General features: G+C 40.1%; 1 protein-coding gene across 7 annotated transcripts; it reads left to right on the forward strand.

The window, feature by feature from the left end:
- The first annotated feature begins 5823 nt into the window (after window positions 1–5823).
- Window positions 5824–27846, forward strand: TM6SF1 (transmembrane 6 superfamily member 1). Of its 7 annotated transcripts, none has more exons than XM_069798364.1 (10): window positions 5859–6088; window positions 8617–8720; window positions 10066–10163; window positions 11109–11212; window positions 12094–12176; window positions 13587–13708; window positions 18354–18458; window positions 20558–20650; window positions 21678–21797; window positions 27050–27371. In XM_069798364.1, the coding sequence occupies exons 1-10, from the start codon at window positions 5997–5999 to the stop codon at window positions 27092–27094; spliced, it is 966 nt and encodes a 321-aa protein (XP_069654465.1). In that variant the 5' UTR covers window positions 5859–5996; the 3' UTR covers window positions 27095–27371. The 7 variants fall into 7 exon arrangements, with proteins under 7 accessions (XP_069654469.1, XP_069654465.1, XP_069654466.1 ...); XM_069798361.1 differs by lacking the exon at window positions 27050–27371 and adding an exon at window positions 27473–27846 and having other exon boundaries at window positions 5863–6088; XM_069798367.1 differs by lacking the exons at window positions 5859–6088; window positions 27050–27371 and adding exons at window positions 7523–7542; window positions 27473–27846.
- The last annotated feature ends 98 nt before the right edge of the window (window positions 27847–27944 follow it).

Raw genomic sequence — 27944 nt, forward strand, 5'->3', positions numbered from 1 at the left:
TCTCTGCTTCAGGGGGGAAGAGAATAATTCAGAGTAAATCACAGATTTGTTTCTGATTAAACTTCCTGGTTGGGGCCATTCAATGACATCTTTTCCTTTCCATGCTCAATTAGATTCTTAAAATCCCCTACCTCTGATCCATACCATTGTTGTGAATGACAGACATGCATATGACCATTCCCGTGACTGAATTACTAGTAGCTTTATAACAACAGCAGCAATAATAATAATAATGTTGATAACAACAACAACAACAGTAAAGACGTTATCTCCTTGGGCTTTTTATTGTGATTATTATTGTTACCTTCTCTCTGGTTTGCATTAACCTGTACTGTTGTGATGTGGGGTCTGCAGGTAACGTAACCTTGCACTTTTTGGAGCACTGGATCCATCCATGCACAGAAAACAAATTCAGAGTCTTAGATCTGAGGAAAACTAAGGGCAGGGATTACATTTTTTTTCTTATGTCTTGTAAAGTGCCTATATAACATTGATTAAAAAGCCATAATAAGTATGCAACTTTCTCAGAATTTTTAAAATTCATAATTCTTTGCCCTATCATTTCTACAAGTAATGCTTGTACGCGAGCACTTCATTGTGCATTTTCAGCTGTGCTGGTTAGTTGTTCTGGAGTATTAAGGTTATTATGTCTCTTGTCCCCTCAATTATATTAGTGTCCTTTTCTGATTTTTACTGATAATACTCATAATTTACACATTAATTTCTCTTAATATATTGTAATTATTGCTTACAGTACACTGTTGCCATAAACATTCCTGCTAATCAAAGTATTTCTGTGAAAATTTTCAGAATCCTGACTCAGAGATGTGCACAACTGATGCAAACATCACATGGAAGTTTTTAATCACTCCAGTTGTGGAGGTAGCTCTTTCATTTTTCATTCAGCACATTTATATATTTCAGAAATATGAAAAAAATGGCAATGACAACATTCTTCACACTTTACTCTGAAAGTAATTACAAAACAAACCCAATTAATTAAGACTTAGAAGATTCTACTCACCACATACCTATTTTACTTATAATTTCAAATACTGACATGGCTGGCTCTATGAAAAATCTTATACTTTGACATATTTTTTAAATAATTAAAAATGTTCTGTTACTGCATAGCTGGAGAAGCAAAGGAGAGGAAATTCTTTTATTATTTATTACCAGCATATCCTTATGATTGAACAGTGACTATTTTGTGAAGCTATTTACTTTTCAATTGCTGCTAAATGTATTGCGGCACAGCAGCGTTCCAGACAGAGCACACATTTCCTCCATTTCTACCGAGGTATTTAGCTAGCAGTTCAATTTCCACATGATTAACAAGATTCTTACTGAGAAGCCACACTCTTGCCATTTACAGTTTAAGTCAAATTAACGTACTCCCTTTTACTGTAATGCCTATTAATTTTACTCTGACATGTCTCTTTCCCTCTTAAGATTATTTGTTGGTGAGTAGACAGGCTGTAGCACAAGAAGCAGCTCCATTTTTGAGGTACTGATATTCAGTTTTCTAAGTGGAATGGACACTAATCACTTATTCCTCTTTGCATGCTTCTTTGGTGCTGTGATTGCTGCTGGAGAATCTCCCCGAATCCCCCCAAATCCTCAGCAGATCATTAGCACGTGGCCTCCTGACCCTCAGTGCATACCATATGAACTACATTATATTGCCTCTGGTGCACCATGCAGTCTGTGATTCACAATACAGCATCATTTATTAGGTCTTACAGCATCAACTAACAAGAAATTCAGAAATAGAATACTTTGGCTTTAAAGCTGCTAGAGGATTGCAGTTATGTGTGGTCTAAGCTGCTCCCCCAGCAAATTAACAAAAGTCCCAAACACGAAGCTTTCAATTCATCTTTTAGTTCCCCTTTTAAACCATCTTTATCTGGACTATTGGTTACTGACTTCTCTTGCCTTAAAAACTCACTTGCAAATAAAGGAAGTACAGTCTCAAGAATGTGTCAGCTTAGTTCAATAAAAATTGGATGACACGAGTTGTTTTGTACCAGGACGGTATTTTGTAGCTGGCATCATAATGCAATGAAAGCTTGCTGCTTGGCAGAGCCATATGTGAACACATGAGCAATGCTTCCATGAGCTATAAATAGCACCTCTTAATCCTTGCATTGATCTTCATGTGCTTGCTTAAGGTTCACCTACCTATATTTGTATAGATTAATGTCATTTCTTTGATTTAAAATAAAATCAGCTATGTCCCAAAATAATGTTAAACACTACAATTCGTCATGATGTAACAGGCAGTTATTAAAGATAAGAGCTGTTTCCCAGACTAAAAGTAGACACAAAGACCTAATGGCCAGTTAGTCTCCTACTTTGAAGCTGACTATTAATAAATAAGCATTTTTATGTCCTCCACAGTATTCTTTTGCTGGCACACTTAGAAATGCCTTCTTAGTCCTGACATCAAGCCTGATCTGCCACCATTTAACAGAGAGATTGAAGACAAATATCTTCTATATTATAAATACTGGTTGTTGATCCAGTAAGGCCTAATCGAGATCAGCCTGAGCATATTGCTTGTGAGTTGAGTATTACCAGGAAGGGACTACACAAGTGAGTCTGGTTTGTTGCTGCCATCAGGATTCCCAGTGAGGAATCTGTTGTGTGGCATAAGGCTGATACTTGTGATTTGAGAGGGAGTTGGGCTACCTAATTAAAAATGGCCATTTAAACAGAAATAATGTAGTTGCTGACACAGGAATGTTACAATGTGGTGAAGGATCGTCAGTTTTGATACTGTGCTGCTGAAGGGACTGTCTTTCAGATGAAACATAAGATCAGAACTCTAGGAGTCTCATGTTGTCATAAGTATGAACCTCTGACAATTTCTGCATGGGAAGGAGTCTTAATTTTCATGTTTTCACTACTCCATTTTGCTTTCCTAAGTTTCACTGCAGTTTATGTAGGATATACATGTTTTTCAATCTTATTCTGACATCTAATATTGCTAAATAGTTAAATAGTTGTATGATTTTCTACAAGTGATCGCATCCATGTGCCTCATGATGATGTTGCCATTTATAAAACTCAGGAAAAAGAAAGAAAAAATGCTTTTGCAACATCAAGAAATGAATATAATTGAGTAAATGACAGGAAGCTGAGAGGTTACACATTCTGGTGACGGCAGCTTATCAACACCGCTTTCATGTAGCAGTTTGATTAGTAATTATATTGTTAAAGATACCCTGTTCCTACCTTCATTTTTATATTGCTGTTCTGGTGCATGTGAATAGACGGTGGTATTACATATAGTTGAAGTTGAAGTTCTTTCCCCTTCCTCCCCCACAAGAACACTTAAAGCTTTCAAGAAATGCATGTGTTAGTTTTTGAGGACTCCTGCTTTTAAACTGAGGGTGTTGTTTGATCAGTAAGATAGTTTGCTGTTTGACTTAAATTCTGACTTAAAGCCAAATTTTGAACTGTTTGCCACTGGGGAAGTCAATCAGTAGTTTTGGGCTGTGCTAATTGAGCAAGTTTTCCCTTTTTCTCTAGAATTGGTGTCAACTATACAAATAAAGTCAACAGGAATGCTGGGGATGTTATTTTCTTCATAAAGCCCAAAATAGAAGCCAGGATATTTCAGCACAGAGAAGGCAAGTTGGAATTAGAAGGATCTGTAGCTACTAGAAATAAAGATTTCTGATAAGGAAAGCATGGCATACCAGAATCCACATACTCAACACTATCATGGGTGGACTTGGGGACCTCCTCCGTGAGGAAGGGGAAAGGAACAATGGAGCTGGAAGGCTCACTCACTAGTGCTTCTTTCACAGGGCGAGAGATGAAAATGAAAGGACAAAACAGGTCCTTTTGAACAAACACTTCAAACATCCAGTTTCAGGGGTCTTTTATGCTACCAAATGCTCATAATTATTTTTTAAATCAAAAGTTGATAGATCTCAACACAACAGACTCAAACAGTGCGCCCCATACAGGTGAGCTGCTATGTGCCTACCACACAATGTGCCCTGACAGTTTCTACTCAGAAGCTGAAACAGGACTTGATTAACAAGCCTGGTGTAAATCAGTGGTGGAATATGCTGGCAGGGTGGTAAGGAAGAAGTTTCCCATATAGCGTTTGACTTTACAGACACAGGAACTAAGAAGCGAAGCTCGAGACACGAACCTTCAGCCTGCACTGTGGCAGCTGCATACAAATAAGCAGCCTATACATTTGAAAGCTTGAGAAGTAAACTGGCTGTGCATTGAAAGGTAGGCATTTGGAGGTGGTAAATTTAGCCCTGACTCATCCAATGGCAATTTTGACACTTGGGTGGACTAAATTACTTTTAGGAGTTGCATCATGTTTTTACCAGATAGTTTGATTGAGCATGATTTAACCCATTCATATACCTATGGCCAGGTTCTAGACCTTTCTCACTTGAAATAACTATGCAAGGATTTGTTTGTATGTAATGTATAGGACATAGATATGTTCTGGGTCATCAAGTTCCTTTCTGTCAGAGGCAATCATTCAATTAGTCTATTGCTTAAACTTATCAAATACTATCTTAAAACTGAACTCTTTTTTTTTTATTCATTACTTCTACTGTAAAAGACTTAGAAGACCTTTTACTGTTCATAGCTAAAAATCTGTTTCCAAGAGCTAGTGAAAGTTTCTTCACAGCTTTGTCCTTCACATTAAAGAGTTCTTCCCTCTCCCTGGTGTTAACTCCTCAAGTATTTACAGAGAGCACTCATATGCCAAGCTCTTCAGCCTCTTCCTGATGGACAGGTGCCCTGTTTCCTCAGCCACCTCAGCGGTCCTCCTTTGTATCGTTTCAACACGAGGGAATCAGAATCGTGCCCATTATTGCAGACGGGTGCTTCTACAACGGTGTTAATACATCCCGATGTACTACCAGAAAGAGCTTGCCTGGCGCGCTAGAAATGCATTTGTTGTTTTTCCCCAAGCCACACAGGATGATAACTCTCTCTTGCCAATGTCCTGGATTTAAATGCCCAGTAACTTCTAGGAATAATGGCTTTCATCTCTGTTTGCCTTGCACACAAGGCTTATTCCACCCTTGTTTGCGCACTGACAGTTTAGTGTTGATACTCATGTATAAACAAAGTTTGAAGACAGAAAAAAATGCTGATGGATAAATTCAAACGTATGCCTGATTTTTGTTATTTTTTTGACATCTAAACGGAAAAGGTGAGTTCGCAGTTAAAACACTTTTAAAATGCTAATGTCCTTGTTCTTAATAACCCAGCTAAATTCTGACGCAAAAAGAGATGCATGATTTTTTTTCATGGGTTGTTAGAGAGACTCCTGCACTAGTCGGATCAAGGGAACCTCTCTTCCACCTACCGCCTTTCACGAAAATGGATCGCCTCCGAAAAGGCACCGCGCACACGACGGCATCCACCTGCCATTTCTTGCGGTTCAGTCAATAATTAACCCGGGAAGCCTCTTTCACAACGCTTAGTTCAACTGTTACAGCATCCACTTGGCATTTCGCCCGCGTCGTTCGTTGGCGGTTGCCGGAGGAGCCCCCCCGTTCCCTGCCGCCGCCGTGCCGCCTCCCCCCCCCCTCCGCGACGCCCCACGCCCGCGGTCCCGCGCGGGCGGCATCCCCCCCGGCATCACCGCTCGGCGCCGCGCCGCCTTCGGGGCAGCCCCCTACCCGCGGGGCGAGCCCCGGGGGCAGTCGGAGAGCTCCGCGGCCCTCCCCGAGCCTCCGGAGGAGCAAGCGGGCGGCTCCGGTTTCTGAGGCGGATTTAACCTTTCCCGCCGCGGGGCGGGAGGGGGCGGCCCGCCCCGCCGCGGGGCGCGCGCCGGCGATGGGGCGGGCGGCGGGGCGGCGAGCAGAGGCCGGCGGGGCCGCGGGCAGGCGGGCGGGCGGGCGCCCCTCCGCGGGGGGTGAAGGGCTGAGGCGAGGCGGCGCCTCGGGCAAGGCGCGGCGCTCGCCTCGGGGCGCAGAGGGCGGCTGCCGCCTCCCGCCGCGGGGATGAGCGCCTCGGCGGCCACCGGCGTCTTCGTCCTCTCGCTGACCGCCATCCCCGTCACGTACCTCTTCAACTGCCTGGCGGCCGGCGGCAGGTGAGGCGGGCGAGGCCGGGCGGCTCCCGCCCTGCGGGGAGGGCAGCGGAGCGGAGCGGCGGGGCTGAGGGAGGTGCGGGCGGCCGGGGGAGCCCGGCGGGTATTTTTAGCGGCGGCGCAGGGAGAGGGCAGCTGCGGCCGCGGGGCTCAGCGGGACGGGGCGGGAGGCGGAGCGGGGCAACGCGGCGGAGGGCGCGGGTCGGGCCTCGCCGCGGGCAGCCGGGCGCCGGCGGGGAGCGGCTCGGGCGGGAGCCGGAGACCCGCTCGCGGGCCCTGCCCGCCTCCTCTGACGGGAGCCGGAGACCCGCTCGCGGGCCCTGCCCGCCTCCTCTGACGGGAGCCGGAGACCCGCTCGCGGGCCCTGCCCGCCTCCTCTGACGGGAGCCGGAGACCCGCTCGCGGGCCCTGCCCGCCTCCTCTGACGGGAGCCGGAGACCCGCTCGCGGGCCCTGCCCGCCTCCTCTGACGGGAGCCGGAGACCCGCTCGCGGGCCCTGCCCGCCTCCTCTGACGGGAGCCGGAGACCCGCTCCCGGGCCCTGCCCGCCTCCTCTGACGGGAGCCGTGCCGGGATGCGAGCGGGGAGAGGCGAGCGGGGCTCCTGGCTCGGGAGCCCGGCCTGGCCCCTCACCCCAGGACCCTCGAAACTGCGCGTTTCGCATCACCTGAAGCGCGTCCCGGCGTCCCCGGGGCTCGGGGACCGCCGCTCCCGCCCGCGGCTCGCTGCCGGGGCCGGCTGGCAACGCCGAAAGGACGAACCGGCGCGGAAGGTACCGCCGGCCGCCGCGGCAGCCGCGCCCGCACCGCGCCTGAACCCCGGGGCAGCGGGCGCTGGAGGCCGTCCCGGGGCTCTGCGGCCTCCCGCCGGCTCCCCTGTCAAGGCATTCACAGACAAAATCCAATTCTGTTTGAAAACGAACGGAAGAACTCACCAGCCTCGGAAAGCTCCCCAGCCGCGCGCCTCCGGCAGCCCGTAGGATGTGCGAGTTTTAACTGGAAATGCCCATTTGCCCTCGCTCTGCCGAAAAAATAGGATCCCAGGGTAAACCGCCGGTCTAGAAAAGCAAGGTCTTTCCTCATGGAAAAACCAGTGTACTTAAAGGTCCGTGTGGTATTTTGTGGTCCCACAGCCTGGGCTGTTTTGCAACTTTACTGCACAAATATTTGCTCTGTGTTTTTAAGGCTTTGCTACATCTGTTCCTTCCTCATTTTCCTCCTTCTGGCCCGTAACTTAATTTTTTGTTGCTCATTGCTAGAGAAATGCCGAATAACACATGGTGACTTACTTGATTCATTGCCAATATTTATTTCAAATTGGTAGACCGCAGTGAAAAGTCACTGCGATATTAACAGCTGTAACGGTATGAAGAAATTCATCACTGGGAAAACAGACTAGCAGAAGATTCAAACCGTAAAATAAATCAACAAGCTAGTACTGCTCATCCTGACTCAGAAAGTATGTGTGTAGATATTCCGAAATATTTGATCGTACAAGTTTTTTGCAATAATTTTAAGTCAAGTTTCACTAAGGCTGAAATTGTCATAATGTTATTTGTTTGTACACAATTTGTTTTCTTGGCCCGCAGAGTGGTACTATGTATAAAATCACGTACCAAATATTTTTAGCTTATGCATCTGGACTTTACCTACCTTCCCCCTCCTGTTTTTTCCCATTCACAAGCACAAAAATGAAGACTGAGAAGGAGAGTCTGTCTTAAAGAGAACTAAATACGATTGACGCACTTAGAGCTTATAGACCAATTTCAAACTGATTTTCTTAACTTGCGTTTTCTTGGGGAAGGAGACAAATTTGCTTTGTACTGAAGATTTTTGTGCTTTCCTCTACTATGACTTTACACGCACTAACATTATAGCCCCATCTTCAGAGAAACGGTCTTTTCTGCCGAGCCCACCTGCGTTGATTACTGACCCCCCCCACCCCGCAAGCGATCCTGCTTTATAGGGCCAGAGAGACCTTTGGTAGCACTTCCAAAACTGGAAATTAAACCTAGATCCATCATAGGCGCTCCACACTGCTATTCCTATTCCATGGGACTGATGTGTTTTATTTGCGAATATGTAGTTCCCTGAGTAGATAATTTATTGCTGAGATTAGACTAAATGTCCCTAATGATCCTTTTTGGCCTTGAAATCTCTCTGTTTGTGACTTTCACCTCTTGTTGGCCTTTAAGTTTTCCATCATTTTTATTTATTTTTGCAGATACCAGTACGAAAACTGATTTTAGTCGGACAAATCTAGACTCCTGGATATGTTGTTTATCTAGCTATTTCCATATTTTCTTTTTTTTAGATGATCATGTGTGAAAAGACAGGCACATAAATTCTGCAAAACTATAAAATGGGTACTATGACAGACTATGAAATGGACTTTAAAAACAGCCTTTTAAAGTATTCAAAGTTACTTTAAGAGTATGTGCATTTGAGGATAGCTAGTAAGAAAAGCTGAAGAAGCAAAATTCTGTCTCTTTCTCTGTCTTTTAAATTTTTTTTCTTTTTAATACTGTTACAGTTCCTGGGTAATTGTTGCAGTTGGATTGCTGGTTCTGGTTTTTATTGCTCTGTTGGCTCGTGTTCTTGTCAAAAGAAAACCACCAAAAGACCCGCTGTTTTATGGTATGTCTTGGTAACAATGAAGCTAAATTCAGAAAGTGTTAATTTATGTAAATGATAATATGCGACAGTTATTTCAGTTTGAACATTTAAGGCAGGGCTTCAGAACCCAGTCTGGTGAGGTGCTAAGGAGCCAAGAAAGAAAGAAAGACTGGAGAAAAAAGAGGAGAAATAATGCTTCTTTTGAACCTTTTTATTCTTCTCAAATAGGAGATCTGGCTTAGGGACAACCCAGACCTCCTATTTGAAAAGAATAACACTCGAGTTGGGCTGTGAAAGTGTTTAAAATACTGTCATACCTGCTCTGTTAAGATCCTCCTTGTAGCAGTACTTAGGCACCACAGTAGATCTCTTATGGCTGTCTCATCCTGAGTGGACTCATTTGGGATTTTTGGATCTTCTGGATCAATGGCCTCTATGGCTTGGTTCTTCCTATGACTGAATTCCTTAATTCTGCCATTTTTATTAGGCTTCTGTGTTAACTCATCTTTGTGATACATAAGGAAGTTCAAAGCACTCCCAACTCCTGGCTCAGGCTGTCTGCAGACTTGGGCACACATTTCTATATTGATACTTTGCCATAAAAGCATAAAGATCTAGATTACCTTTTAAAAGGAAACCTTAGATCTAGATTACTTTACAGCAAAAATCTGGAAGAAAAAACACTGCTGGTTTTTTAAATTTTACAAGATGGGCCCATAGGCAAAGCAGCGTATGGACCACATGTATCTACCCTCTGTCTTCCTCCTCATGACAACTCGTAGGCATCTGTCCCCAGTGTTCTGCGCGAAGCCAGGAACTCTCAGTTCACACTGAAGTCAAAGGAAATAAATAACATAAACCTACTGCAAATAAATTTCCTGTCTCAAAGGAGTGACTCGCTAACTTGCCAGACAGATCTCCTATGGACTGCTGTGGCTAATGCAGTTTGCCTTGCTCACCTCCAAAAATGGCAAGTCATGTTTCACTCTCCACCTCGCTTTTGTTGTCCTTTCTCCTTTCCAAGAGATGAGTACAGTCAAGGTTGTCTACTTTGTGTGACCAAGAGTTTTGAATGGCTACATAGTCCTTTCTGCAGACACTGACTTTCCACGGAGGCTGTGCCTACAGTTCTGCAGGATTTCACATTCCTAAGAAAAGCTTCCTAAGAACTCTTGACTAACCACTAATTAAAAAATACTAAGCTATGTAGGAAAGTCATATTGTATGTTAACTATCTGTGACCTCCAAGCAGATGCATCTAGTCCAATAGATCTCTGCCTGACTGAATTTATCGGACTGTGAAGCAACTGCATGATTCCAAATCTTTGTTAATTTATTAAATTTTTTCCCCTTTGTCTTATTACAGTTTATGCTGTATTTGCCTTTACCAGTGTAGTGAATCTAATAATTGGACTGGAGCAGGATGGAATTATTGATGGATTCATGACTCATTACTTGAGAGAGGTAAACAATTGTTTGCCTTACAAATGTAAATAAAATCTTTACTATAAATAACTCGGTATGGTATTTGTCACAGAAAAATAGCCACTTAATATTCAAAAGGGTTTTCTCAAATTTGGTCATTGACCTGTTTCATTATTGTTATGGACAAAACCTTCACTGACTTGAAATCACTGACTCATTTGGGAAAAATAGCATACCTTTCAAGCTCCAATGGTATTTCACTTAGTTTAAATAATACTGTTCTGTATTAACTTCTGTGGGAATTGAATAGACTGTACATGTTTGCAGAAAGCCATAGATAGCACTCAGGAGTGGATGAGTACTGCAGTACCTAAATGTGTTACCAAGAAGGAAACAAAATTGCTCCTTTATTTTTGCCTAATCACTTTACTAAAAGGAACTAGAGTTAAAAAATGATGATGCCAGATACATAGTCAGCAGAATCTGTTGGCTGCTGAACATCAACATCCACCAAAAATAGCTCAGTAAGAGCTTGATATGAAAGTCACTGAAGTCATTGAAAAGATTCCATGAACTTTAGCATGAAATGAGTTGGACCTTACAGGGTTATACGTTGTCATCGATATATTCAATACTGTTTTAGATCTCTAGGTTGCTAAATATATCTTTATTTTTTAGCTTTTATCACTAAAATATGCAAAAGTAATATTTCCATAATGTAAGTAGAACAATGCTGACAGTCATACATAGGAGTTTTCCCTTCCATCTTACACCCTATTTTGCAACTATAGAACTGATTTAATTATGCCTAATTCTACCTAAATCAGGTTTGTGCCTGGCAACCTGTATCATTAGTCAAAAACTGTACCTCTGGATTGAAAGAACATCAGTTAGTTTTCTGAAATTATTTCCTGTTGGTTTTTATTAATTATTTGTTCTTCTTCCTCTAATCAGTGTATCTTTTTTAAAATAAATGTTCCCTAGGGTGAACCATATCTCAACACTGCATATGGCCATGTGATCTGCTATTGGGATGGCTCTGTTCATTATCTGATGTATCTGTTGATGGTGGCAGCTATTGCATGGGAGTAAGTAATTTTGATTTGTGTACTGTTTACTTTGCTTGCATTCTCATATAACCTACAAAGGGCTTTCTTTTCTATGCAGTATTTAGATTTTTCTTTCAGGACCGTTTCATGTCTTAGGCCAAAGCAACGCTTTTAAAATTTCATTACTTTCGGGAATTGTACCCTCACCAAATTACTCTTAGCTGAATAAGCCCAACGAATACATTGAGTTGTAGTCTGTCTTCACTCTGCAGCAGAGAGCATAGCCCATCTGCATGCTTTGTGTTAGTTAAAAGGAAAGCTTAAAGATGATGCATGTTAAAACCATGTGCGAAAACATTTTTTTTCCTAAATAACATATTTATGGTAGGAATAATGTATTGCTTAGCATGATGATGATGATCTCTCATCCATGGTAGAGAGTACCATGCAGTTTAAGAGAAAATGGTTATTTCTAGAGATTCTTATGTTTCTTGCTGTTGAATAAAGAGTTTGAGAAAATACGTATTTAAATTTAAATTACCAGTGGATACATTTAAATGTATCCACTGGTAATAAAAGCATTAACAGAATGAAATGAATTATTAATTCTTTTATAGTTTTGTACAACCTGTGATGTGCAAAATCATGCAGCCTTCAAATGAGTGAAACGTAACAGCAAATAACTAAATATGCAAAAATCCTGTACTGGTCATATGATAACCTTCTCACACGTGAATGTAGGATTTCTCCATATTCCCCTCTCAGAGGCAAGAATCCACTGTTGACTCGTGGTACAGATTTTAAAACCTTTACTTACTAAGATACAACCATGGCAATTAGTATAATATTTTAGGGTGATTTGAGGTAGGGCATTTTTAGGAACGGTGCAATAATTATGTCTTGTTTTCTTTTTTACACAGACAAAGCTATAGAACCATTGGCCTCTACTGGCTAGGTTCCATTATCATGAGCATCATTGTCTTTATGCCTGGAAACATTGTGGGTAAGGACATAATTTTATGACTAACTTTTTCCTGTGAAACATTTTCTAAATTCAGCATTAGGCTATCTATATATTACTGCAGTATTGGTTCATTCTGTAATAATATGAAAGAGGAATTTTAGGAATATCAGTAAAGTGATGCAAGATATTTTGAAATTTAAATATGAGGAAGGGAAGATGGAGACCAGAAAAAAAAACCCTTTCAATTTACATTGCTTTCAAGGAAAAAAAAAAGTATTGTATTTTGTGACACCCATAAGGCTTTCATCCAAACTAAGTTTAATTTAAGCACTGAGACAATAACTGTCTCTTAGTGTCATAAAAATATAAATCTTATTTTGCATAAAATTTCCAATTTACTTAATATTTCAAGCAGCTTACAAGAGGCATCCAAATCACCTTTAGAATTGAAATCTGGAAGTGATTCTATTTTCAAAATAAATTTAACATTCCTAGATTTCTAACATAAATCAGTGCATAGCTGTGCTGCTAGAGGTTGAGAATTGTAATAAAAAAATTTACATCATTATTACTGTCAGGTGGTGCTTTAAGAGTGCCACCCCCCTCAATTAAAGATTTCCTTTTTAGCAAAGCTTAAATTGATGCAAAGTTGACAAGTGTTCAACTGAGAAAAATGTTGATGTGTCCAAATCCTGTAGTCAGCTTTAGAAAAGCTCACGATGGCCCTGCTTTTTATGACAGAGGAAGAATATTCATGGTGCAGCCTGGGGCCAGTCCAGTTCCCTCCGTTGTAGATACACAGGCACCACAGAGAAAACAGTCAGCAGATTTAATGCTACAATATCTTTTCCTCTTTCCTCTAGAGAAGGCTGAGAAGCTTGTTCTCAAGAGCATGCCTTCTGCCTTTCTTTCTGACATAGGGAGTAGCTAGTGTAAAGGACATGGATTTTCCAGATTTACCTGCGCTGAGGATAGCTCTCTGAATTTATGTTTTGTCCTTAAATATTAGTACAGGCCTGTAGGAAAAATCAGGACTTTGGAAAACAAATGCAGTATCAGATCTTCAAAAATGGATGCATTCCTTTTTTCCATTTTTAAAAGAATGATGTCTATATTTGAAACAGGTTCCATTAAGAGATTTCAAAGCTGTCCCATCCTATAGGATTACCTAGTGCAGAGTGACAGGAGTGGTTTCCTGCCCCCTCAAAATGTCCCCCCTTAATTTCTGAAATGGCTTCCTGTCTGATGGCTCTCTGTCACCCGTGACTCTACCACTGTTGAGCACATGATTTTCAAGAAGATTTGTGTGTTGCTTTAAGAGCTATTTCTAATATTTTATGTTTACGTTACCATAGCTGCTTCAGGTTTGTTATTACATAGGACATTTTTTAACTCTTCTGCAACACAGCTTACAAATTCTCATACATCCTATGATTATTTTTTTAACAGGCAAATATGGAACAAAAGTGTGTCCTGCTTTTTTCCTAAGTGTACCATATATTTGCCTTCCCATATGGGCTGGGTTCCGAATTTATAACCAACCTTCGGTGACTCACGACACTCCAGTCAAGGTAATATTATTGTATTTAAGTGTTGGCTACTGTTAGGAAAAATGAAATATGCTTGGCTGTTTCTACTGAGTTTTATAGGTCCCTTGGTGAGCATGGAATGTACTGTAACTGTTCACTGTTATGACAATTCCTGCCAGGCTGCGTAGACACTGTAAAAATATCTATACCGTGGGACCATTTAATTATGGTGGGCTAAAGAAAAAGCAAAAGAATCTCATGTTTAGAGTAAAGAACCCATTTCTAGGTGTAATTGTGTTACTAACCCCTATCTGTTCAGTTTCTGTTTCAATTTCTTAGCTGATGAAAATATTGACATATACCAGCTTCATAAAGCACCACAAAATCCTGATAGAAGCTCTGCAGGAAAGTATTCTTCTGCAGACAACTTACAGATTTCATGTAATTTAATAATTTTTTGTATGTGCATTCTGCAATATTAGATTTTACAAGTAAGACACTGTACATTAATTGATATGAAAATTATTTACACACTTCTTATTAAAAATATCCATAAAATTAATGTTTGCTTAAAACTCCTTAGACCTTTGCCTTTGAATTGAATAGTTGGGCTATAATAAGTTTAACTGAGCAATCAAAAAATGCAATAAGAGTTTATGGTCTGTTTTATAAAAAAAAAAAAAAAATCCCTGCAGTACAAAGCACAGAACAGATCTTTAACTCTTTGTTGCTATAAGCAAGCCAGTTTATTGCCACAGCACACCATATCAGTTTTAAGTAATATAATCAATTAATATTTTTGCATCACAAGAGCTCCTGAGTCTCAGTCAGGTTCATTCTGTAACTGAAAACATAGACACAGATGAAGGAGTTAGTTCCTATTCCACAGCTAATAGGCAGTCAGTGTGCAAGTGGCATAGCCTAGGGCATAGAATAACAGCAGATGATGCACTGACAGATTTTCCCAGAAATGTATGAAAGGTAACATTCAGCCATCCATCCATGATTCTTCAGTAGGAAGGAGAGGTATAGATAGATATGAATATCTCCTGAAGTTTGAAGAACTGCTACAGAATCACCACCTTTAGGGCAAGTCCCTATGAAAGGCAAATTGGGAGAGAGACTTCAGGTGCCAAACCCTCTTCTACCCTCCTGCATAGGCTTGCAAGAAACTACGTCCCATCCATCCCAAAGCAATTTGAGATGACTTACTTAAAGGTGTCACTAGTTCTGGCCAGAAACACATTCTTTAGAGTCATCAGGGTAGAGAAGTGTAGCTAAAGGTAGTGATGGCGAATTTTGCCATATATATTAGTGAGAACGTCCTTTCCACGGAGGATGGATGAAGGTTTCAGTTCTTTTTCCTAGTACTGAGAACACCACAGAAATTGCTATTATAGAAAATACATGATGGACTGCTTATTTGCTGAAATATAGCTTATCAGCTCCTAAGCTTATCAGGAGCTAAATTGCTTACCTAGGTTTGATATTCTACTTCAGTATATATTGCAGAGAAACTTAGTTTTTTAAATTCTGTTTCAAAAAGAGAGTGCATAAAAAGCTGGTGATCTGAAAATTTAACATTGCACTTCTTAGTGAATCCTTTCTTGTAAACCTACACTTCCTTGCTCAGAAGGCGATAGAAGAAGCTTTGATTCCTTTCCCTGGGGCCTCCTACCCTTCCTATGTCATTTTGATTTTTAGAAGTCGTATTTATTTTTATGCTCCATATCCAAGCATAAATACTGTTCAATAACTGTGTACCTTGCAATGCCTTTAAATCTTAACATGACTACTCATCAATTTTTCTTATTTTTTATACAACTTTCTCAGTCCCAAATTAAGTATTGTTTCCAGGAAATAACTGTGTGTAATGCTACTAGTCAGTTAACTAATCATTGTAAGTCCTGAAAATAGTTAGTTCTCTTTCAATAGATCATTTGCAATTAGCTATAAAATTGAACTTTTTTTAGCTATCATTCAGAGTTGGTATTAAAAGATTTAGGAAGAAAATTTAATAATGCTTTTAAACATGATAGTGCAAGTATATAGAAAAATACTTACATGAAAGGAACAGAAGCAAGGCATATTCTGTTGGCCAAGGTATTAATTGCTATAATATTATAAACCAGTTAGTTAAAAAATAAATAAATCACTGTGGGGACAGAGAAGAGGTAATCAAGTTTTGGGTGTTTTCTAACAGAGGTGGGTGCATGCGAGAGGAGTGGAGTTATGCCCTCATTTAGAATCAAACCAAGCTGTGCTGCAGTATTTACAAAGCCCAGCAGTTTATCTACAAGTATATCAGCTCAGAAAAGTTTAATGTAATTTAAAATTCATTAACAGAATTTATACACATAAATTCAGATTTGCACATGAATTCTGAAGGGACTGACTTCTATGGACAGCACACAAGACTACTCTGATTCCTTAAAACTGATCATGTAAGGAGCCTCTCAGAAGTTATGGAAAATAGCTTTTTCCTGGAAGTAAGAGAAATTGCAAAGCATGCCTACACACTTCCCTGCTACACAAAAGAAACAGCAGGGTTGGCGAGATCTGTGCAGAGTTCAATGTTGTTTGCAATAAATGGGAAACCTGTGGCGGGTCATCTCTACTCAGCCAGTGTATTTAACATGTAATTCATTTTAGCATGTATTGATGCAACTTTGCTGTATAAAAGAAAGGTAAGGCAAAATTAGTATGTAGCTGAAGTCTGTCAGCAAAGTGCATACTGTCTTTCAAATTCTTGCTTCTGCTTTTTTTTAAGGTTTGTGTTTTCACTTTGTTTGCATAAATGTATGCATAGAGAAAAAAAGGTGTGAGTTTTCTGTACCATGGCAATTTCACAAACTCATACTGTACTAAAAGTCGTTTCCACTAATATTGGCTTTGTCTCCAGAACCTCTAAGTACAAAGTTCTATTGTGGCTTTGTGATCACAGTAAATATGCACATTAATTTAATATACATTTTGAAATGAGGAGTGATACATATATATAAGCTTCATATTTAGACAAAAGTGGAAAGAAAATATATCAACCCTCAAACTTTCCATTATCCTTAGGTAGTCTACATCTGAAAATGACTTGCAACTCAGCAGCCATGGGAGGCCTTTGTCTTTCGTAGGAATAAATATTAGAATATAGATATTCTTTGCAGGTAATATTATAAACATTCCTACACTAGTACTTTAAATACTGTGAAGTAACACCATACTGCCAAAACAGACCTGTTATTTGTGTTTAAAAACAAAGGTGTAACTTTTTTTTTTCCTGAAAAAGATCCTTTAAAAGAAAAAAAAATAGTTTTATGAAAGGGACAGCCTATCTGTTTCAAATAGCCTTATTTTTGTTAACCTACAATTCAGATCTTGCAGTTCTTACTCAGGAATTGTGCTTGCAAGATCAGTTCTCCAGTTTCAATAACTTTATTGTGACTATCTTGATCCTGACTGCTTTTAACTGTGCTTCTACATCCTAATTATTGTTTTGTGCTTTGGAGACAATTCCACAAGTGTATAACAGGAAGGAAATCAGGTTTTTCTTTTGCTGTCTGCATGCCAACACATGGCTAATAAAAAGAAAGAGGAAATGAGTAACACATATAAATGGGGAAGTTTTCCCTCTGAACTACATAAAGATACTCTGATTTGCTTATAATTTTGCCTGTGACTACACAGTGCTGAAAGTGTACCTTGAATTATTTCCATGGGTCTTGTAAGTTTTACCATGTAGGCGAAGAGATGACTTTGGTTCCTCCAAGCCATCTTTCATGTTGGGTATCTATATAGCCTTTTCTACTGTAGAGTGTGAACCCCTCACATCTGCGCATGTGGTGCAGCAGGGGGATTCCTGTTCTGAGGCTGAGGAAAGGAGGTACAGAACAAATCAGATCCAGATGCCGAGAAGCGCTTCAGTGCCCGTCAGAGGAATCCATAGCATAAAGTAATAAAAGAATGAAAGGAGGATTTTCCACATGCTCCATACGTGCACACACGCATTTCTCTATTTCTGAAGTACATATTAAGATACATTATATGCTCACTGAACTGAGCAGAGAACTCAACTGGCCACAGAAAGGCTTTTATTTTATGCCACTGATATTCCATTAATTTCAATAGTGTCACAGGCTGCTGAAAACCAGCATTCACTGTCAATAATGAGATGGACCCTCATTTTGCTGTCCCTCCAAACAGTCCTTTTACAAAATGTATTAGATTAAACTTCGAATGTTTGAGACAAACCTACATTTCCAAAGCTTTTCTACGTAGGGACATTCAGGAAAATTAATTCATTCCAATTAACAAAAGACGCAACTTTGAAGAAATTAGTTATGCTGCTTTAAAGCCTTATGTGATTGCAGAGTTAAAGTAGTGTTCATTTGATTTAGGTTGCTTTGAAAGTAAACTAATCTGTATTGAAATGGCTTTAATTGGATTTATCCATTTCTAGAGTTTATTCGGATTAATTTTCCTCACTGCATCCTATAAAGTCTGAAGTCACCTTTTTAGATGTGGAAATCTTTCTGTCTCTGAAACCAGTGGATAAATAGGGTAATGTAACTGAGAACTAACTGCATCTATCATAATGTTTCAACACTTCACCCTTCTTGCAGTGACTGATCTGGAGTTAAATATATGTCATGTGGAACCTGGATGTACTCACTAAACATGTTCTGTGTTGCAGGTGGTTCAAGAAATCCAGAAGAAAGGACTCTTAAGACGACCAATAGATTTAATGTTAGCTGCATACCTCATTCTAGCAACGGGGTTTTGCATATTTAGGGGCATGGTAAGTTGAAGATATTTTAATATTCTGGCCTCTAATTTTCAGTCAAACTTTTAAATTTGAAATCGTGTCTGTGTGAAAAAGTATGTACATTTTGGTTAAGGGAAATCTTGTGACTTTCAGAGTTGAAATAGGCCTTAGATATAAAAAGGACAAATTGATTATTTATGATAATTAGTGGTGCTTTGCTTCTCCATTTTGCTTTGTGTAAAGTATGTTTTTCAAAAGGAGGTGCAGAATCACAAGAGTAAATAGCATCCCAAGTGCAGATTAAAACTCTTTTCATTGGTCTGGTGTTACATTTATGGCCAAGAACATGGAGACAAACCAACTAAATTAAATCTGTATTCATGTTTTTCTAAACAGAGATGCATAGTTAAAATTATATAGGAAACCAAGTTAATTTACACTGCATGAGATAGAGGAGAACATTTCCACCTGCAAGAAAAAATTATCCACATTACCTGAACAACACATGTTGTTTCTACTTACCAAGAGCTAATTTTTTAAAAATGTTTGCTTTTTAAGCATAGCTGACTGAATTAAAATTTCGCAGGGAATGAATCAGTACTGAAAATGCTTGAAGTAGATAAATCCAGTAGTAGGTAAATCTAGTCCTGTCAGGTCTAAAGCATTTTCTGTCTTAAGCAGAAGGGAAGTTGTATATCATTCAGTGAACAGAGCTCAATTGTTTAGGTGTCTTAGACAAATGCCTGCTTGCTTGATTTGTAGATCTGATTCTGTCTAGAATAATTCAAGAGGGGACAATAAGTACCCAAGCAACATTTTATTTACGTAGCACAGATTGTTCTTTTGTAGTTCTGTTGCTCACATTACTCTGTCATCTTCTGCTGTTTCTCTGAAAACTTGCCTCTCAAAAATATTTTTTTTCTTCTAACTTGTCACAGACTGCTTTATTTCTTATAGATCATGCTATTTCAGAGCACCACTGATGCAGGTTAATCAGCTGTTTTACCTGTAATTTCACTGTGGGAAATGTTAATCTCATGCTCTAACATCTAACTTGGTTCTGCAATTCCACTTCTTTATTTCTCAGAGGAATTTTTTTGTTGATTTTGAGAGTGTGGTCATTTCCTTACATATTTCCTTTACCAAACAGGAACTGCTTACTGGCCTTACTTACACATACAGAGATCAATTGAACATCTCTGTGTAAGCTGCAGTAACCATGATTTTGTGAAAAAGGTAATAAAACGTAATCCATTATAGTCTACTTGGACCTGCTTCTTGGATGCTCATGTTGGAAAAGAACAGGGAAGAATATCCACTGTTTGTAAATCTTTGCATTTCTTCTCGAAGTCACACAAAAAAATACACATGAAATTAAGTTGTGCAAAACTTACTGTTCAGTCCTGTAACTTAGGCATTAACGATGCCTTGCCATAAAACACTTATAGTGACAGCTGTTGACACAGATTGCTAACTCATTTTAGAATAGTATTTTTTGTAGTAGTTTTAAGGGCTACTATGAAGAGGAACTACTTTTGCAACTGGGTCTCTCTTCATGTTTATTGAGAATTTTGTTCTTTCTATAGGAATGTAACATCCAATAATCTCTCTCTTGCTACTCTCTTAAAAAAAATTATTATTATTTTGAGTAAGACCTGTCTCTCTGCATTGCTCTCCACTGCTACCTTGCCACAATGCAACTCTTTTGTTGGACTACATTCATAGCTTACTATCCTAAAATTGGGTGCTTAGCCTGAAGTTTCCACTGTTTGAGCAATTTTCCATTGGAAAGTTCATTTGCTGGGATCAAAGTCTGTTTATCAGAGCAAATCAATAGCAATTATACTTTTAGTACAGCATAGCCAACTGACTGAATTCTTTTCCAGTCAAAATCTTTAAAACAGGCTGTCAGCATTTCCTCACAAACTTTCTGAGCAGGAGCTGAGAGGAGGCTGCATTTCAGCTTTTTAACCGGTGATCAAATGGATCACTGTTGCAATAGACTTTGAGCAAGCCTCCAGGGTAGCAGTGCTGCAGACCACTAGTGAATCTTTAGGCTGGTAACAGGTGTCAGGTTAGCTCGTTTTAGAACAAATTCTTTGTTCACAGGAAGTTTTAAAAATTCTTCTTAGATTGCTCTGGATTGCCCTGCTGAACTCTGCCGGCTATATATTCAACTTCATGAGCCTTATATAAAAGATCCTGCTGCCTATCCTAAGCTTCAGGTAAAGCACTGACTGTGGAGCATAGAGTGTTAAGAAGTGATCTGTTGACTGGCACAAAGATGAAGCCATGGGTTTCACAGATGGCAAGATCAATAAGGGAAGTATTTGTTCATGGCAAGTTAAACGGTATTTCATATTTTCTACTACAGCCGTTACAGGGTACCAAATCTTCACTGTGATAAACTTAACTTAGATTCAAATCAGTTACCTAGAGTTACACATCCTAATTACTCAGGCTTCTTTTAATACAGTCCATGAAACAGATCTGCATGCTTTTTATGATCATTCCCCTTCCTTAGAAGGGCAAAGCAGACTTTCAGTCTGGAATAATGGAGCAAAAAGGGGTGTAGTAGTAGGACTAGGTTCCTTAAGCTCATGTTACGCTTCTGTGACTAGTGACACACTCCTTGAAATGTGACACTTTTTACAAACCCTATTTACACAAGCATTGCAGAGGAGGGAATGTTGTGCTTTAGTTTTGTATTATTTGCAAGGTTGCCATTCTTTTGCAACCTTGGCTGCTGGATGGGGTCAGGGCCTGAAGCAGTAAGAGGATTCACAGGTGAGGCAATGAGCAGAAAACAAGTATCTCTGCCGGACCTATTCTTTCTGGGAAAGGGGTGGCTTGGGTGTCTCTCATACCTCCCAGCTGAAAGTGCAATGGAGCTTGAGAGATGGACACCCATGTTGTGTTGGACACCAAATTAGGTTAAGCCATGCTTATTGGCATGGTCTCAAGATGGCAAGGGGTAGGAAAACACGTCCTGGGATGAAGTGGATTTGGAGGGGGCAAAGAAACAACAGCCATCAATATTAGTGGAGGCCTTAGGGTAGCTGGATTCAGTCAACAGCATCTAGGTATGAAACTCTTTTCTCAAAGAAGTTATAGCTGCAAAAAGGCCCGGGGAATCATTGCTGCCAGGAGTGTAGTTTTGAATAGTCTCAACTCCTCAGTCAGCAGCTGGCTAATTTTGAAATGCATCTCCCTCACACTGCAAAGCAACTAATATTTCTGTTTAAAATGCAGATGCTGGCATACATGTTCTACTCTGTGCCATACTATGTGATTGCTCTGTATGGCCTACTGGTGCCTGGTTGCTCCTGGATGCCTGATATAACCCTTATACATGCTGGAGGACTAGCTCAGGTATTTCTTTGTAAATGTTCGCTCTTGAATTACAAGTTCATAAGTAGAGACCTATGGAATAAATAAGGGGCCCAGGGCTTGATCTTCCCATGCAGGTTTTATGCCATTCTAACTCAGATCACCTTTTGTATTTGTAAAAAATTAATTTAAGGAAGTGGAGAATCAAACCTATTACATGTCTCTAATGGCTGCATTCTTGCTTTAGTAGACTTCTCTCCATCTGCAGAATCTTTTTATTGGGCTCATTTAAACCTTATTAAGCACCATGCACTCTTTAGCTGAGACGGTGGAGGAAGCCTGTCTTAAAGCTGTAACAGTCAACCATGTAAAAAAAACCCCAAACACAACAAAACAGTACAATACATTGTTTCCATAATGTGTGTTGGCCAGCTAGGTAGTTTGAAAAATACAAACGGAAAAAGTATCTACTAGTCACATAAAACGGATGACATCAGTTGATGATGTCGATATAACACTGGGAACCTCTTGGGCCACAAACCACAGTAACACTAAGACATGCCTGTATTGCCAAAGGCAGACCAATGATCATATTTCTTAACTTACTCTGTTCTGATTCTCTGAAATAAACAACTGTAGTTAATTACTAGATGGTGCTGATGCTTACGAGTAGACAGACCAAAAGAAAAAAATTCAACAGGAGCTAGTAAATGACTTCTCATGACACACAGATGAGCATTAAACAGTTGAGACAGAGTGACAATTGATTTGTACTGTATGTAGGAAACGAAATGTGCTCTGAGCATCCGGACAATGCAAAAAATACGCACATAAGCCTGCAACAATAATGAGAACATAGGGATGTTGCAATAAGTGTAATTCAAGTACTACTATTAGACAAACACAGACCAACACTTTGTTCCTTAGGCCTGAGATAACAATCAGGGATACGAACTATGATCCAGCTAAATTGCCCAGTAAGGATGGGGGGAGTGACATTTTATTTTCTGTTAGTGAGCAGTTATTACAGAGAATATGACTTTTTTTCTAAACAGAATCTTGAATTACCAAATTATATCAAAACAGGATCTGGCAAGCATATTAATGAGGAGGTTTAGGTGCTCAAAAGGTATCATAAATATTATACAACTCTGTGTGGCCCAAATCTAATCTAAAAAAAGCGCAAGCTAGCTAAAGTAGGCAAGCCAGTGTCAGGAACCTCTCTCTACTGACAGATTACTCGGGTTTCATGAATTCCCCAGACAGTCAGGAAAGAAACCGCTCCTTCAAAGATTATTTAGCACAAGGAAAAGCAAACCAGAAGTCAGTGTGCTGACTATCACAATCTTGCAAATTTACCAAAACCAACAGCCTCCCAGATTGGAGGCAATTTTTGTTTGGTTGATTTGGTTTGTTGGGGTTTGCTTTGGTTTTGGTGGTTGTTTTGGTTTTTGTTTGTTTGTTTGGTTTGGTTTTTTTCCCCTTCTTTTAAATGTTTCCCATAACAAACACTCACTTTTTTTTTTTGTTTTGTAATGGCACTTTGTACCTTTTAGCTGTACAATTAATACAAGCAAGATTTTGTTGCTGAAGTCTAAAACCCCTCTGTTGTCCCTTGTAACGGTTTGGCTTCAGGATAATGCTGATTTACACATTAGACAAGGAGAAGAAAAGCTACTGGTAACCCAAAGCTAACACTCAAAACTTCCCATTTTACTCTTTAAAGCTTGTCCTAGGCACAAGCAAAAACTGTGGGCTGACAAAAACTGATTAAGAGAACTGTATGTTGCTGCACACTCCCCACATTTTGTCCTGATTCAAAAAACATTTCTTTAAGTTTGGGAGGGTTTGGTGGGGGTTTTTTTGTAGTTTTTAGTTTAATGCACTGCAGAATGAACTTCAGTCATCCCACAGCTGAACATAATTTAATTGATTTGGCTTGGTGAGCAACCTGGGATGAAAAACATGTGAGACAATGAATTGAGGACTCCTATATTATTTTGGTTTTGGGCACAAAACACATTTCCAGGTTTGTCTAGTGTTTTCTCAAATTAAAACATTGTAACTGATAATTAAAAGATATGTAGTTACTAAAACACATTTTGCTTTCTATTATGCACAAAGGTCCAATAAAGGTAAGTATCTAACGATGGAAACAGTGGGCATTGCTCTCTTGGAATGAACACTGCTCCTACAGATACGGAATGTGGAGATTTTAATTACTTTTATTTCTATCATTATGAAGTACGTCCTTTTAACAAAAACAAGTCTCAAAATACCATGTGATGCATCTAAACTAATAACCTCTAAAAGTGCCTAGCCTTTCACACACAAAGAGAAATATTTACTGTGTTTCAGAATTACATGTAGCTCTCAGCTTGAATTATTCTGTTACTAACATTCAAACTCCAAAACCAGGTTGTGACCCTTACTGGACTTTCTGAAGCTTCAGGAAGAACTCTTTAAATGTCACATGACTAAAGTACCAGGAGCTTTGATTATACAAAAGGGTTGGAATAGCCTTTGATTTTGATTAAATTGCTATCTCCCTGTGCAAGTGAGCCACATGAGAAGGGATGAAGAGCCATAGCCCTGCTATCCAAAACCATTCTGTCTCACCAACTCTCCATAGCCTACTTTCCTATTCTCTCAGATGTAGAAAGTTTTTCTCTACTCCTTCTTCATCTGTTTTCCTTAATCCTGCAATTTTTGTGGCTACTTTCTGCAGCGTCTCTTGTCTACAAGAGAACTGAAACCCAAGGAACATATTTTTCTAAGTTACTTTCTCCCCACTCATATTTGATAGCTTTCCTTAGGCTTATAAGACCTGGTCCAAATCCCTCCAAAATAAGTTACAGTCTTTGCCTGATTTTAGTCAGTTTTAGAGAGAAGGCACAGAGTGAAGAAGGACTCCTAACCTTTTTCCAGGCCCTTCTCTGTCCCTGGCTGGAGGGCTTTCTTGACTGCAGGGTAAGAAATATTTGAAGCATTGCCTATGATTAGGCTACAGGCAAAAAATATTGTAAAAAATCCAACCCCAAACTAATTCATAAAGACAAAAAGGTTAATGAGTAGCAGGCATACACAAATTGCAGTTGTCAATTTGAGCAGTGCCATGTCCAGTACCAGGCAGCTTCCAATTGCTGTGGGACAGCCTGATCAGTAGGCTGGCTGAGGCTTCAAGCTTAACAAAGGCTGTATGTTAAACAGATAAGGCTACCTTAGAAGTTCACCTACAGCATCTCATTTGGTTGATTTCTCAGCCAAGGTATAGGGTTTGATCCTCAAAATTCTCCACTTAGAGTGGGTTCAATAACAGAAAGCACTAAGGAATGGCTTATTCACTGAGAGGACCTGATCCCAGCAAGGTAACACAACAGACTCAAGGTTGCTCTCACTCACTGCAATGCCAGCCTATTGCACAACAGGCACAGAGATCTGCAGTAACTAACAGCTCTTACTGCTTAAAATCATGATTTTGGTGCAAGTCTGCCTGGTACTTGAAAGAAGAGCAGGACTGGGCTACTGGTGAGCGAGAGATTGGCTTTTAAGATACACCCCCTGCCCCAAGGGAGAGAAAAAAAGGGGGGTGGGGGGTGGAGCAGAAGCAGAGTACAGTCATGGAAAGGAAACATGAGATTAAAGACATAACACAGTTTCCACAGAGGGAAATCAAATTAAAAAAAAAAAGTTACTTTAACAGACCTAAATATCCTCCCTGGTAATGAAAGGAAAGAGCAATGTGTTATATCAAAAAACAAGTCTAATAAACAATAATTTTATTATATGGTACATCATTAGCTAGTAAAAATCTTCATGGGCTACAAATAGAACAAACTGTTTCTGCTGTTTCTTTTTATAATGCTCAAAGCTTACTAATGTGCCACAACTCTTCTAAGAAACAAGACCACATAATAAGGCTTAGATCTTCAAAGGCATCTAGGAGGCTGTGGGAGTTCTGGGTCTCTCAGAAGCAGCCCCTTACAGCTCTTTCTGACAAGGCTTACTGTGAACTTATTATGAATTTACTATTAACTTACTATGATGCACAGCTGGTCACTCTTGGAGACAGGCAGGCCTTGCAACCCTCCACAGAGAAGTACATAGCTTAGCATCTTGTTCACCCCAGAAGAGGCTCTAAAATGCTAGCAGGAGGCTGTTATTGTGTCCAGGTAAACATCAGACAGACCCAAACCTCCTACCTGAAGCCTGATGGTGGCTGGCTATCTGCTTGGGAAGTAGCTACCTCATAACAAGAGGACTTTGCTGCTGAGCACTAATGCTCTGGCTGCCTGGGCTGAGATGGCTTCCAAGGCAAGGAAAGGTAGCAGGGTTCTGAGCAAGACCACCCAGGTGCCAAAGGCAGTTCCTGCCTGAGACAGGCGAGAACAAACAGGCTGTAAGAGACAGACTGAATTATGAGGCCGATATAAAAAGGCTGCTGATAGCATGCCCCTGAACATCTGTTTACTGTGTAATAGCTATTTACAGAAACATGCTAAGTGGCACTCTGCTGAAGTGTGTTTGTATTTGATTTGATTACTCCGTTTCCTGACTCAGGTTTGCTAGATCAGCTTTCCCTATTCAGTGGAGGTGGTTAGAATCACCTGAAAACCAATTTCCTTTTCAGTTTTGATGTATGGTCTCAGCCTAACCTTTTGCTAGAGGGGTGTGTATTAGAACACCTGCACTGTATTACACTTTCGACTTTGCTAACTGTGAATGGAACTGTGTTCTGTGTGAGTCTAAAATAACTCCTGCTGAAGCCAGAACAGAGGACGTGATTTGGCCAGAGTGTACTCCTCTGCGTCACTAAAATCCTGGTGTCCCTTTCTCCTGCTCTGCTTAAGATCAAATTGATGTTCTTCTCAGATCTCCTCCACTGCTAACTAAGAATAAAAAAAAAAATTGGACACACAATAATTGATGTGAATGAGCCGTGGCTTGAAATAGCAGGTAACAGATGGAGACAAAAGACAGTGACTATCCTGACGCTTCTAACTTTAAATGTTTGTTTATGCTAAAAATATGCTTCAGCTCAGCAAGCTTGTCTTTGCATATAACCTTCACTGTAAACTTAACCTATACTTCAGAATCGCCCTGAGCCCAAAAGCCAAATATTGCAGATGTTTTCTGAAGTCACCAGGAGTTCTGGGATCAGAATCTGGAAGACTGGGTTTAAGATTCAAAAAAAACCCCAAACCAGAACTAACGTAGCTTCCAGAATTTCACTTTCTAACTTTATTCAGAGTGAGTGTCTGCTTCCCGTTGATGCCAAACAACCACATTCATAGGTAGGTGTGTGCAAGTCCTACCCCCACTACTGGGCTGAGGCTTAGGAGTGCAGATCTCTACAGTGATGGACACTTCAGCAGCCATTTGCCTGGGGAAGGATTGTGGACCCTGTTTGCATGAATAAGCCAAGGGTGAAATCCTGTACCTGATACAAAGATGAGTGCCACCATGTGCATAAAATAAACCTCCTACTGTGCCACTGATGGTTCCATTTATGCCTCTTATACCAAGATATTAATGACCTTAGTTTAGACTGTATTTTTATACCACTGTGCAAAAGTATGATGGATAACTCTGGAATAAAAGGGCTGGCTTGGAAAATGTCACTGGAGATGCATACTTGCATGCAGATTATGCTGTCTTTCCAAAATATACATCAACTTTACCTTTTTTTTAATATATACGTTATATACACACCACAGGCTCAATTTTCCCATATTGGTGCTTCTCTTCATGCTCGAACTCCTTACATCTACAGAGTCCCTGAAGAAGCAAAACAGTTTTTCCTGATATTGAACGTAATGTATGGGATTCTTCCCCAGCTGTTGGCTTACAGGTGTGTCAACAAGCCAGAGTTTTTTATGAAAACAAAACAAGAAGAAAAAACAGAATAGCACAACTCTTTTCAGCTCCTCTTTTTGGCTATGTATATTATTGGGTTGGGATGTAACTGAACTGCTCAGATAGAACCCAAATGAAGCGTGTAAGATGTGTAAAATAGCACAATTGTGTAAAGTTGCACGGTCTGTTTTGTTTATCCTACTCAAAAAGGGAAAATAAAGATGACTGCCTTCAATACCACTTCTCAACATTTTGACTTTGTGCTGTAGTGGAGTTGCTAGTTCACATAGCTATTTTTAAGTAAGCTGCTTTGACAGTTTTAGAAATACTGCA

Source organism: Haliaeetus albicilla, chromosome 12 (assembly GCF_947461875.1).
Source record: "Haliaeetus albicilla chromosome 12, bHalAlb1.1, whole genome shotgun sequence".
In the NCBI taxonomy this organism is placed as follows: domain Eukaryota; kingdom Metazoa; phylum Chordata; class Aves; order Accipitriformes; family Accipitridae; genus Haliaeetus; species Haliaeetus albicilla.

Bases quoted from the DNA above. Each gene is read 5' to 3' on its own strand.
- TM6SF1 (XM_069798361.1), top strand. From the start codon at position 5,997: ATGAGCGCCTCGGCGGCCACCGGCGTCTTCGTCCTCTCGCTGACCGCC. The intron at 13,709-18,353 runs GTAATATTATTG...TCTGTGTTGCAG, and splicing joins CTCACGACACTCCAGTCAAG to GTGGTTCAAGAAATCCAGAA. The intron at 21,798-27,472 runs GTATTTCTTTGT...TACACACCACAG, and splicing joins ATGCTGGAGGACTAGCTCAG to GCTCAATTTTCCCATATTGG.